Source organism: Lepisosteus platostomus, chromosome 8 (assembly GCF_059453375.1).
Source record: "Lepisosteus platostomus isolate fLepPlt1 chromosome 8, fLepPlt1.hap1, whole genome shotgun sequence".
In the NCBI taxonomy this organism is placed as follows: Eukaryota; Metazoa; Chordata; class Actinopteri; order Semionotiformes; family Lepisosteidae; genus Lepisosteus; species Lepisosteus platostomus.
In genome coordinates, this window is record NC_142618.1 from 8,346,657 (window position 1) to 8,360,488 (window position 13,832).

Sequence of the window (13,832 nt, forward strand, 5' to 3'; positions counted from 1 at the left end):
GCATCTCTAAGGCCAAGGAATACAAAGCATTTTCAGCCACCAAGTGCACCCTACTGTATGGTGCACACATTGTTTACTCAAGATGTTCCACTACTCCAAGATGATAACACCACCATTCACATTGCTAAACCGATTCATGACTGGTTTCATGAACACCGAGAGGAAGTCACACACCTTCCATGGCCTCTCCAGTCATCAGATCTAAACATCACTAAATCTTGATGGGAATTCCTGGAATGCAGAGCACAGAGTAGATTTCTACCTTCTTCATCTCTCAATGAACTGGTGGCTTTTCGTCTTGAAGCACTAGGAGCAGTCCAAAACTGGTATAACAGAATTCAATTACAGACTGAAGCTATTCTGTGTTTTTTTTTCCTTTACCACTATTGGGAGGGGATGGGCATATGAGGAAGTACTGTACCTCTAATCTCAATACATTTTGCAACCCGACACCACAGCATCCAACACAAAGATGTAGCAAAGCGTGCATCACAGTCCTTTTCAGATTGTTAAAAAAGAATGGAGCCAAGGTTCCAGAATGACTGAGTCAAAGTCAGGACCTCTGACTGATTGAGAATCTTCAGTGAAGGCTGAGCACAAGACAAGGCCACAGAGTCGGCATTAGTTAGTACAATTTTACACGGAAAATGTCCTCGGCTCAGCGACACAATTGTGTCAACATTACTACTGCTTAAAGTGGTTTCAGCTAGCTAATTAATTTCATTTTCCTTGTAAGGGTGTGAATATTTTTATTTAGAAATTTAGGAGTTCTACAAAAATATTTTTTTTGCTATAATTAATTCTTTAAAATGAAATAAAAAGAAAAAAAATACTTTAAAGATAATAAAAAAATAATTTTTAGTGTGAACAGTATTGCAGATGGTGTTCCTTAGCTGCAGTCTAAGAACCAGCAAAGAACTCCAGTCTGACCATCACAAGAAGGGATCAGATATACAGAGCATAACTTGTGATTTCTTGAGATAATTAAATATCATCCATATTTGTAAGATCCACAGTGCTTATTTCATGGTGGCTTGGAGTAATGCTTTAAAGTAATGCTTTAAAATATATACAAGATTGATTTGATGTTTAAACTTCTATTTAAATTTCCTTAAGGCTAACCTATTGATTTATAGTGAAACTAAAGCTCTGAACCAGACTTGACAAGATATGTGATTTTGTGCCTTCTTATTATTTTATGTTAGCAATTTTAGAAATTATTTTTTCCCACATTTAAATTAGATGTTGATTGTACGTTCATAGAGCTTTATTAATAGTATGTATGCAACCAATATTGCTTCTAGGAAAAAATGTATTCCACTTTTGCCTCTTTACTTCTTCAAGGGTGGCATATTTTACTTATGTTTCATACAATGTCCTCAGTACAGAAATCAAAGAGAATGTGTGTTAGGTTACAAAACCAAACTACAGTGAATTTGGGGGGAGGGGGCTCTCTAGGGCTCCATCAGCAAAGATGATTGTTTAGAGCTCTGCTGGGTGTCCAGGACATTGTTGGTTTGGATCTGAGTCATGGTTCCATCCAGCTGTGACCAAGTCTTCCCAAGAAGCGAAAACTCTTCCGGCAGGCTGAGACATACCTGACACAGGCGCTCTGACATGTGCATGGAGATCAATATATGCAAAAAATCCCCAGGCTTAAGCAACTGGTTATTCTACATTAGATAAACGTATAGTAAAAAAAACAACAACTGGCAGTTTATTTTTAAAAAAGCAATACATCAAAATGTGTGCAACTCTTTCCCAGATTTTAGTTACATTCTCCTAGGCAACTTCCAGAATATCTTCCTACCAGTTGATTATAAGTAGTGCTAACTTACTGGAAGGCTGTGATAAAATTCAGTCCTAAAGGAGAACTATGCCCTGAGAGAAATAGTGTGTAAGCAGATGAATACTCAATGAAGTGTAGTGTAAAATACTGAAATCCTTTCATCAAAGGTTTTAAAATCATTTAGGGGGAATATCATACAGTACAGCGGGAGGCTATTGTGAGGCTAGTGCTGTCATCTGAGCTGAAAGGGGGTTGATGCATTACTCTACCACGTAGTTCACTGTAGGATGTAGACACAGCCTCTTTACATTTTTGAAAGAAATCAAATTCTAAACTATGGCTCTCACACAGAAAGTTCAAAGGACCTGAAATTGTTTTTTTTCTTAAGTTACAAATAATAAAACAGGACACGGGAATCTGTAATCATTTTTCACGCAAACTCTCGCACCCTGAGTCGCCCTTTTTATTTTAAAATTGTATTTAATGATTTTGTCTGTTGAAAATCCTTTCATGATTGGACAGTAGTGCGAATGAAAGCAAATGTGAGGAACTTTCACGGTCAGGTTTAAGCATCTGGCTGCATTTTCTTCCATGTGCATAAACAAAATTTAAAATGGTAAATGCATAATAAGTATTTCTTACAAATCCTTTCCTTTACATTTACCTTTCGTATATTTTTATATTTTATTAATTTAGTGCAATATCTTCCTGCACCTCTTATGTTGGAGAATTGTGAGGAGCAGGGATTGGTGGTGTTTGATACTGGGCATCAGACAGAAAAGGGCATGATCAATCATAAACCTGTCCCAACATAACCCAAGGCCACCAAAGAAACTCACTTCTCTTACCTCCTTACCATATACTGTACCCTGTATAATAAATCAGATTTACAGAAAATGTCATATCACCAGCCATATAATGAATGTGTCTGGGACAAAATGAACGGTAGTGCTAAATATTTCATTTACAATTATTTAAATTAACCAGCACTCATTCCTCTCCTTCACATTGGAACTTATTTGAAATGGAGAATTGTATATTACCCTATTTCATGCCAGTGCATTCTTAAAAAAGGTTTAAACCTTTTCTGCTCTTTTAACCCTGCAAAGGCACAGGAAATAAAAATGATTAACTTGATATCACATATAAAATACAGGGCAACTTGAATAATGCAAATGGAAAATGTCCAATGTCCAATTTGGAATATCCAAATTCGTCCAACATCAGTCATGGCCATTAAGATGGCATACTGTACATATGTCCAACAGTAACTTTTCTATATGTGCTTGTATACTTGAAAGTATCATCACAGAAAAGGAATTATTTCACATCATGCTTTTTAACCAGATGAACAAAACTTACAAGACTTTGATTCAGGTGATGGTGGGGAAATGTTGGACACAGCAAGGTCACTCTTGGATTTCTTAGGCTTTTTTGGGTGGATCTGCCATGGCTTCTCATAACTTCTGAAATCACGCCTGGTTCCTTTATTTTCTGAAACAAGAAGCAGTTTTGAAGGAAGGATTCATCTCCTATCCTTGTACTGTGCAGCACTAACACAGTTTTTGCTGGATGAATTTCTGCTGTAAATATCCAACAAAGGATTTTAATGCATTGTAGACGGATGTGGAGTGGAGACCAAATAAACAGCTCTCCAGTACACTTTTATTTTTAACATGGTGAAAAAAACAAAGATTGCAACACAAAATCCAGTGGTGCGCAGCAAATGTTTTTTATTTATTTAGGCACTAGGTATATTTTGCCTGTGTAAGTACGCAATTGGGGAAGGCACTTCTTTTTTTGTCAATTCTTTTAGATGAGTTGTGATACACTATAAACCCAATTACCTATTGTTCTGTATACAAATATAAACAGTTTTTTTATTCTTTTCAATTTCCAGAATTGTATTAATATCTGCTGTTCTTGTAAGAAGCAATGCCTCAGAATATGCTGCTGCTGTATACATCTACAATAATTCCGCAGTAGATAACACAGTATATTACACATCCTTTATTACTTTTGATGTGAATATATTTGTTTGCAATGCCTTCAAATTTATATTTTGTTCCAGCTGTTATTACTTATATAGATTATAAATAACATCTCTATTATTAATTTCTGGAGTTTGAACTTCTATGTGTTAACAAGCAAATGGTCCCTTATTTAAAAAAAAAGACAGAAATAATGGATGTGATCCACAAGTCTGTAGAAGCTTTCTCCAAAGACGATAAGTGCATCAGCCTGCCAGGTTAAATGATAAGAAATAAATACTCAATCCAAAATGACAACTGAAAAAAGTCAACCCACTTTAGCACAGATGAAATTTATGTTTTTCTGAAATCTAAAAAGAAGAAGAAGAAAGCACCACTATAGCTGACTTGCTTCTTACTTTTCTGAAATGTTTGATGGGTCCTCAGGGGACTGGGAGGTACATTTTTACAAGTAAACAATTTAATAACAATTGGATATACAGCAGGAATAAATATAAAAATCCAACTGAATTAAAATCAATACTTTAAAATATGAATAAAATAAAGAGGAAACTGGTTTACAGTCATCTGCAAAACAACAACACTACATAACAAAGAAAAGAAATTGCAAGCACAAATGAGGATTTTAAAAAGCTCTTGAAAAAGTCAGCAAAATTGAGGTAGAACAACTGCTTCACTGTCATTTCCATTTCGTTCCATTTTAAACCAGTCAATCATAGTGTGAAGTTCTTTTCTGAAAGTGATCATCAACTTTGTAAAGATACCTGACATAACAAAAGTGAAAGACAACTAACATTTAACACCCCAGGTCATTTTCCCTCAATTCCATGAGCTGCAAGATGAGAAAGACAAATGTATCAGGGCCCACCTGTTGTCCCAGTATCAGCCCACAGGGCGGCCGAGCCAGACAGTGTTCTCTGTAGCTTGCTGGGGCTGCCTTGCTTAGTCTGCAGGTGATTGATGAGAAAAGGAATAGGATGATCTGGGGTCTCAGTTATCAGTTTGGTCATCATTTCCTATCAGAGCAAAATAAAAAAAAAACTCAGAATGACCGACAATCTGCAGTTTTGACGAGAGTGAGGTAGCGTTTACATAGAACATTCGTGAAGTATGTTAGTGTGTCTTTGCTAGAATATATAAATAAAAAATACCGTACATGTTTTTCACCGTGTTTTCAGCTAAAACCTTAGGGATGTAAACAGAGCTGTCCATCTGCCACCTCACAGAGGGGCATCCAAAGCTTTTAAAGTCTAAAGAGATCAGATCTCAAATGGAAGAATCACCCTTTCTTTCACTGCAGTGCAAAATAAAGGCTACAATAGGTACTTTTGAAAATAAAGTCAGGGAAAAAGATCTGACTATAAGCTCTCTGTCCCATCTGTCTAAAAAGGCCAGTCAGTTCTGAAAACACAGACTGTGGATGTGACTAAGAGAGACTTTGAGTGATCCCAGTCCACTAGTTTTCATCAGTCATATTACAAAATCCTGAATTCCAAATTCCAGTGTCCCTCTGGTTCTACAAGAATATTTGAGTCACCAAGATAAAATATGTGCAGGTCTGTCATTTTTTTTTCCAAAACAACAACAAAAAACACAGTCTGTATTAATGCAGTGGTAGTAAGGAGAATTTGTCTTGTTATATTGGGAATAAACATACCCCAGCTGACTGAACCAACTGTGGTTTGCAACACCAAAGGTCATAATTCTGCAGAAGCCGCAGGCCTCTGAGTACTTACACAGTCAGCACTGCAGCTGAGACTGCTTGCATGGGAAGGACTATCCAATCATTCAGAGGGGAAGACAATTGGGAAGAATCATTCTATTCCCTAAAGACTATGACTCGTTTAACTTGCAGATAGCAGAGCAAATTCAGGATTGCAAGCAGTGTTCATTTTCTTCCTGGTCTTTTCTCCTAAGAATGTGCCTAACTTCTGGGACCAATGCCCTGTTCCATCAAATCCAAGGTGTACTTAAATCAACCTCAAAGCTCTAAGAATTTTTATTGTAACATTGTGCCTTTCATGACATACTGTATCATTACAAGGCTTACAATAATCTGTTACAATAATAGAAAACAGATAGGGTCACCCAAATTCTAAAGTGTAGAAAAGAGAGCTTTAAGACAGAATGTGAAACTGACTGACACTATAGACCTAACAGGGGCTGAGAGATCATTCCACAGCCTTGGTGCAGCAGCACAGAAAGCATAGTCTCCCAGTGTTTAAAGCCTCACTTTGTCATCGGAAACAAGGCCAGATTCCAAAAAGTGCAAACAACATGGAGATATCGAGGGAATTAACAGTCCACTGATGTTGACAGAAGCCATATAGTTCATGCTCATAAAAGTGAACAGAAGCAATTCAGAGAAAGGGTTAAAGGACAGTTAAAGGATGCCACAACAGAAGATATAGTTAAGACAGCACCGTGTAGCTCTGACAGGACCGTGGCACACAAGACAATTTTCAGCTCACAATCTTTTTGCAACTGCTGTAAATCGGCATCTTACTGAAATGTGTAACCCCAAATCTAAAACAACTAACAAAACAATTTAATTAGACACATGCAGTATACTGTAGGATGTGTGTAAAGGTCTTCTACAGTTGTTTTACCCAAAACATTAATGTTTTTAAAAGTATATTTACCTACAAAACATTGTGGAGCCAGGTTATAAATATTCCAGTTATGCAGATAATTAAATAATTACATCCATAATGTTACTGAGAGCTGAGTTGGAAAAAATACCAGGCCCTGCAGTAACTGAGTTTGATAGTCCTGGTCTAAACTTTAATGCTGGGAGACCGAAGCTTGCTTTCCCTTTTCTAACCTATGGGAGAGCACCTTCTCAGTATTATCTTATAGACACTGAACCGTTCTGACCCCTTTCTGACCTACTGGGGAGTTGCCATTCTGCATAATTTTATGAGAAAGCAAACTGTGCTGCACCCTTTCTAACCTACCGTGTAAGAAATGACCTCTTCCCTGGTCTATACATTATCCCCATGCCTTCACTGTGATTAGTCTAACTAATCTAACAATTACACAGTTTCTCCTGTGTTCTTCACTTATTTATAGAGAAGGCTAATCGAAATCGCCAGCAGCAGATTGCCTGCACTACTTTCTTTAAATACCTGTATTTGTTGTCTCTAAACCACACACATCTTGGATAAAATGCTGCTCCACTTCAAATAAAACAGAAGAGCTAAATACCTCTTTTTGTATTTATTATAAATGGTATTTATTATAAATGTGGCTGGAAGGTTGCCGGTTCGTATCCCGAGGCCGGCAGAGGAATCCTACTCCGTTGGGCCCCTGAGCAAGGCCTTTAACCCCAACTGCTCCAGGGGCGCTGTACAATGGCTGATCCTGCGCTCTGACCCCAAGCTTCTCTCCCTGTCTGTGTCTCATGGAGAGCAAGTTGGGATATGTGAAAAAGACAAATTCCAAATACCAGAAATTGTATATGGCCAATAAAGTGATCTTAAATCTTATTTAACATTTTTAATGGAGATTATTAAAAAATCAAAGTACAAAGGAAATCGAATGAATGTCCCAAGCAGTCAGAAAAAAGCAGAGGTGAGGTAAAGCATTCATCTTAAAGCTGTAATATTTCCTATCATAAAGTCCGTCTACACTTACAAAAAGAAGAAAAAAGAACAGTAAATATAATTTGACTTCTTATACAATGTCAAACAGTCCTCTCCACACAGAATGAAAAATGCTTCTCACAACAGCATGCAAATTATACTGTCAATAGTGTGGCACAAAAAATATTTGCTGGCATTTTCATAAATAAATTTGAATTATTTTTGCAAGCAATAAAAGGCAACATCTGATTCATGAGTCCCTCAGCCTTTTTTTACAGAAATGTCAAAGTTTTAGAAAGGTGAAGGATAGAACATTTATTTCAGAGAGAACAGTTAAGGAACAGAGCCTAACCACAGAACGTATAGTACATCTGACAAAGTTATCAGTTCTGAGTACAAATTGAGCTAAAAATTAACCACACATGTTTGGATCTATCACCCTTTAGACTGCTGGCTTCACTGAAGATTAATTTTAAATTTCTCCTGTCATTTCTCTCTTATAAAAAGTTATCATCAGGGAAACGGCAATCTTTTTTGGCAGAGGTGCACTAACATTTAACTGCAAAGACATGACATTGCACCAGGTTGCAAATATAGGAAGGAAGTCTGATGATTAGGACATCAGCCACATCACCAATTCTATACCCCTGCCTCAACCAGCATACTTCAGTTTCCATTTTGATTAGTCCTATTGTTATTAGGATATCGTTCTACGTATCCGCGTCACAATGCCTGATGTCCGAGATGGTGTCCTACACAAAACTTTGATTCACTCCTAACACGACTTGGCTCCTCTGGAGCAAGAGTCCACCTATAGTGACTTAATCCAGCCTCCAGCCCACTGATGGCACAAAAGCAATGTTATCTTTTTAAGAGGGAGATAGTTTCTTTTCTGTGTTTTTCACCAGGTTCACCATTCAACAAGTCCAATAACCTCATCTCCATTGGGGAATCAGCTTTTTCACTAATGAACTCATTTATGGCTTTTAGGACAGTCAAAGTCCCTTGACTACATTACAGCCAGTCATGAATCATTGATTAATAAAAATGATGTCAAACATTACATGTAATAGTTTTCCAAAATTCATATCCTTTATTTGACATCATTTTAATTTATTTCAATTTACTTTCTGCCCTACTGCAGTACGCATCCTTAACAGCTAATTGCAATGCTTCAGACTCGATGCACATTTTTGCATGATCTACCTTGTTTCTCCACAGCTACATATTTATTGTCCTCTACAACGTATTTACTGTTCTGTTGTTATTATCTATTTTGTTTGTAATGTACTGTCAACTTTGTTGTACTGTGTGTGTCCTGAGAGATCAACATGAGTAAGAAATCCAATGTACACGTACATACGGACGTAAACTCCTCTAAGCCTACTTCTAATTTATTTTTCTAAATGCTGGTGGAACCTGGTGACATGAAGATGTGTGGCACAGACGTGTGACATGAAGATGTGTGTTAACATCCTCACACAGCCTGGTAGCTGCATGATTTTAAAGAAACAGTGAGTCATGGAGCCAATAGTGAAACAATTGCAATAAAATAGTATTCTCTATACCTGCAATCAAATTAAATGATTGCACCTTTCAGTTAACCATCTTCTTATCAGAAATCTTTAATATCTTGATTGTGCGAAGCTGAATATGCAGTGATGACAAGCTATCACCAGAAGGGATGACTGCAGAAAACAAAAACGATTCTTCCGGAAAACAGGGTGTACTGCAATAAATAATCCCTGGTCAGTCAGTTTCCTCATTCCTTGGGCCTAAGTGAATTATGCACATTTACGATGAAAACAGGCAATGCCTGCCTCACTCAGGGAAATTAGACCACACAGAGTAAACACAAATACTCATCGAATTATAAAAGACACCTAATATGATTTGTGATACTAATGATAGTGCTGAAACTTGTTTTTATGCTTTTCATAAGTCAACATGCATTTCTATTTAGAATATTAACATGCTGTTGAAAAAAAAAAAAGATTATTCATGTCAAACATAGCTCAGCTCATATTTTCAGTTGAATTCCATGAGAAAGTAGTTGGGGAGACAAAGATGAATAGCTGTATTTACATTTATTTAAAATAATAAGACCATTTTGGTTTTAACCTGTAATACACTTCCTCATTCCATGCTACAATGATTTAGACTAAATCTTGCTTCACGAGAAAGCTGTGCTCATGAGATTAACAGGCACTAAGGGGGGAGTTTTAGAGATGCCATAATTAAATCAAACTGAAGCAAACGGAAGAACCTCAGCACTCACAATGTCTTCTGTCTGAATTACACATTGCAAAACAATTGACTCCCGGAAACAAAAACAAAAAAACAAAAAACCTGCAAATTTCACAGCTCAGGAACGGAAGTTCTTGGCAGACATGCGGGAGGGTTAACTACAGAAAAGGCCAGTCTTACTCAGCTGGTTTAAGTTAGAAACATTACTGACATTCGCTAGATGTATTTCCCTCTCAAACCCCTCTCTTCATATTTTTGTTGCATGCACTGATTTGTCAACACCTGCTGAAAATGACAAAAGATGGAAGAAAAGAAAAAACATTTTTCTCCTCTTGTATTTTGCCTCATGCATTATTCTTCTACGTGTGGACTATCTCCAAACAAGAAGGAAAGAGAAATATTCTACTTGTCTTGCATCTTCACACAGTATTCATTTATACAGTATGTGGACAGCGATCCAAACTACAAAAAAACAGAAGGAAATATATACATGTATTCTACCTACCTCTCATTTTGTCTCAAGTATAATTCAACACATTGCTTACGATTGTGTTTAAACTAAACAACTAAGAAAACAGAAGGAAAAGAGAACTTCTATGATTGTCTCTGCTTAACTTTAAACCTGAACAATCAAAACAACCTAAGATAGAAAGAAACTCAGATGTGTCCTTTTTAAAAAATATATTTGTCTTTGCTATGGATCTCTAGTACCTCAACTGCAAATTTAAATATACTGATCTAAATATCAGTATGTACTGTATTAATTGTAAGCTGCTACCTTGTAACTTACTGTACAATACACAATGGACAGTTATTTAAATCAAAATTAATTTTAATCTGATCTGTTTTGTTTTTTACTATACGTGTTTATTTGCTTTTAAATACAATTCTGTATTTTAAAAGCCACTTCAGTCTGTGTATAATATATTTTTATAATCAAAATCTGAAATAAAATTACGTTTTCTAATTCCTATTTATTCACAATTACTAATAATTATATATGCGTGTGTAATTAAAAACTGATTATCAAACAGGAATGTGAAAATATTAGTGTTGTACAGTGTTGTGACATATTGTATAGTAGATCAAGTAGGTAGCTGTGTCAGCATGCATAGGCTGCAAAGGAACAAGTTAAAGGTTTATTCCATGCTGAAAAGAGAAGAAAAGAAACAATGTTTTGGCTGTGGAGCCTTCTTCAGGTGTGTCATGTATAGTAGGTCTTTTAGAGTTGTGGTGGCAACATGGTAGCAACATCCTGTCTCAGCAATGTAAGCGTTGTGCTAATCATACCGACAATTTAATGAAATATAATACAAGAAAGCACTAATTGGTTAATCAACATTTAAAATTGTAATGATTTTTTACTAGAGCCACGTACAGCTGCAGTACTTTAAGGATTCGTTGGCCTTCCTTTTACAGCGTTTTTGCAGTTTTAAATATACAGTAAATGGATCTAATTCTAATTGCACCTCTAATTTCAAAATCATCAGATCCATTTGTGATTACGGAATATCAATAGAGTATCTAAAATTTTATAGTGCAATAAAAAGCAATGAAAGGATTCAATGAAAAAAAGTCTCAAAAATACAGATCATAGTTTTGTATCGATTGTATATAAAATAACAATGCCTGGAGCCTAAATGTCACTAAATTTTAGAGTGGATGAGGATCTTGTAATCTTGTAAGCATTCAGAATAGAAAAAAAGGAAGATTATTCATTAAATGCAGACACTACTTACTACTTACAGTTTTGCATTGCTTAACTTCTCCTGATGGAAATTCACAATACATTTTTTTCTCACTGTCAAAGCACTCTTGTGATGACAGACAAATTTCAGACAAACGAGCTCATCTCACAGTCTATTAATCACAGACTCAATTACAGGAAAGCTTCCATTAGCAATGTCTAGAAGCAGCTGCCAGGTTATTAAGTTAACTAATGGTCAGTCCTTAATGTTTTTTTCTAGTTTCGACAGGCAATAATTAATTCCAGAATTTGTTTTTTTTCTGTTTATGAGCAGCTCCTGGAGTATTTGTTAATTGAGTGGTTGGAACTTGTTAAGCATTCATTGCTCCTGGAGAGAAACACAGTACTGTTAGTATAATACGAGAATAGATACTGATGGGGGGGGGAGAAACACAACATTTTTTGGAATGAGAACACTATAGTTATAGCTTATGTACTTTCACAAAAAGCCATTGGCATGCTGCAGGCAGGCTTGTCATGTGCCAGCGTTGCCAGACACTATGGAGTAAGCCACTCCACTGTGTCTCGACTACAGAGGAGGTTTCAGCAGACCGACAGGACAGATGACTGTCCCAGATCTGGTCACCCTCGAGTGACCACACCAGAGCAGGACCGACACATCAGACTGGTCCATCTGAGAGATCGTTTCAGATCTGCCTCCTATACTGCTGCCGTAATTTCCTTTTTGCTATGATACTGCTGTCCTTCTAAATTCATCACAAATCTTAACTCATTATGTTCTAAACTCAATTAGAATGGCAACTCCACGATCCAATCATCTACATTTTAGCTCACCGAAGAGGCTGAGAAAGATGCCTTACCAGACTTCCAAAGTTGCTTTGGTTTAGTCCAGGTACTTAAGTCTGTTTTACCTAAAGCAGAACAATTTATTGGGAAAGGGTAGTGTAAATGCTAACAACTTCTTGATTTGGAATAACTGAAACTGCTTTACAAGTAAGGAACACTGTATGCTTTACAGCCAATATGGCATACAGATGCAGAAACTTAAGCACACCTTTGCTAATATTAGGAACAAGTAATAGGTTTATTCCATGCTGAAAAAAAGAAGATAGAAAACACAACGTTTCGGCCGTGGAGCCTTCTTCAGGTGTGAGGGTGCTCACACTTCTTCAGGTCCTCACACCTGAAGAAGGCTCCACGGCCGAAACGTTGTGTTTTCTCTCTTCTTTTTTTCAGCATAGAATAAACCTAGTACTTGTTCCTTTGCAGCCTACGCATGCTAACGCAGCTACCCACCTGAAGAACCTTTGCTAATATTAGCTGTGTCTCATACTGTAAATACCACACACAGCCAGCAATACTGAGCATCTTTTCACTATTTAAACATTTCATGACTATAGAAAACTGTTTTACATAGTTAATAATCACTTTGTTATACATAAAAACTTTTATTTTTCACTCTGCTATTGACAAAGAAGCCCAAATGATGTAATGTTTCCTGTACCTTGTCTAAGTATGTTTCTCCCCTTTTTTCTCTTCCTTCTCCTATATTTTCTAAATGAAACATTAAAATATACATTGTGTATGACTAGACAAACTATATATGATTTGTTTTGTTCTACAGTATTCTGTAGAGTTGGGTTTTAAAAGATAGCTCATAAGTACCATAATTCAAGGGTTCTATTTTGAACAGCTTGCATAAAGAACTTTACCAAGCCTCTTTTCAACTTGTTTGCTATTATTCCTTAGTTTAAAGCTCCCAATAGTTGATCAAGTGATGAGTAAGAGATACAGTGGGAATTACATTGTATTGGACACATTCAACAACTAACATTTTTATCCTTCTGCAGAACTGGATACATTTCAGGCAACACACCTGAATGAGGGCAGTTTTGAAACTTTTGAAATTGACACAGGGTTCATACCAATTCCAATTGTCATTTAACCATTTTTGAGACGTGAAAGCAAATTTACAAATATCCTGCAAACACACAATTGAAATAAATTAGCCAGTAATTAAGAACTCAGCTGGAGCAAAAAGCAGAAGACACAGGGTTTCTCCAAGACAAGATCAGGGAATCACTATTTTATAGTACACAAAAAGGCGAATAAGGCATTTAACATTTATTGCCTTTGTGAAATATTTCTGTATCACGTTTTTCTTTTTTCTAAAATATACCTATGCTTTATTCATTCTTTACTGCACCATATAATTTCATTTTACAGAGAAATGGCTACTCTCATATTTCAATCTCATGATATTATATACGCACAGCACATATTCAAAACTCCATAAATCTTAAGACTACAGTAAGTTCTCTTCAAGAACAGATGAAAAAAGGAAATAACTATGTACATGTACCCTTGATTTCCACATCACTGCATAGTCTAAAAACTAAAAATGAGAATTCAAATTGCATTGAAGACTATTAACCTTTAAGAAACCCACTTAATAGAGGGAAGGGTCCTGCAGAATTCATAGAATGACCCAACTGACCTACATTTCTGTATAA

At 36.3% G+C, this 13,832-nt stretch overlaps 1 protein-coding gene across 2 annotated transcripts in view; it reads right to left on the reverse strand.

Annotated features, from left to right (window-relative positions):
- The window catches only part of c8h8orf34 (chromosome 8 C8orf34 homolog), a 150,589-nt gene that overhangs the window by 108,391 nt on the left and 28,366 nt on the right, over positions 1 to 13,832 (reverse strand). For both annotated transcript variants that reach the window (XM_088642285.1, XM_088642283.1), the window contains exons 2-3: positions 4,649 to 4,796; positions 3,152 to 3,283 (exon numbers count right to left, since the gene is read on the reverse strand). In XM_088642285.1, coding sequence (XP_088498411.1) covers positions 3,152 to 3,283; positions 4,649 to 4,796 — 280 coding nt within the window. The remainder of the gene's footprint in view (positions 1 to 3,151; positions 3,284 to 4,648; positions 4,797 to 13,832) is intronic.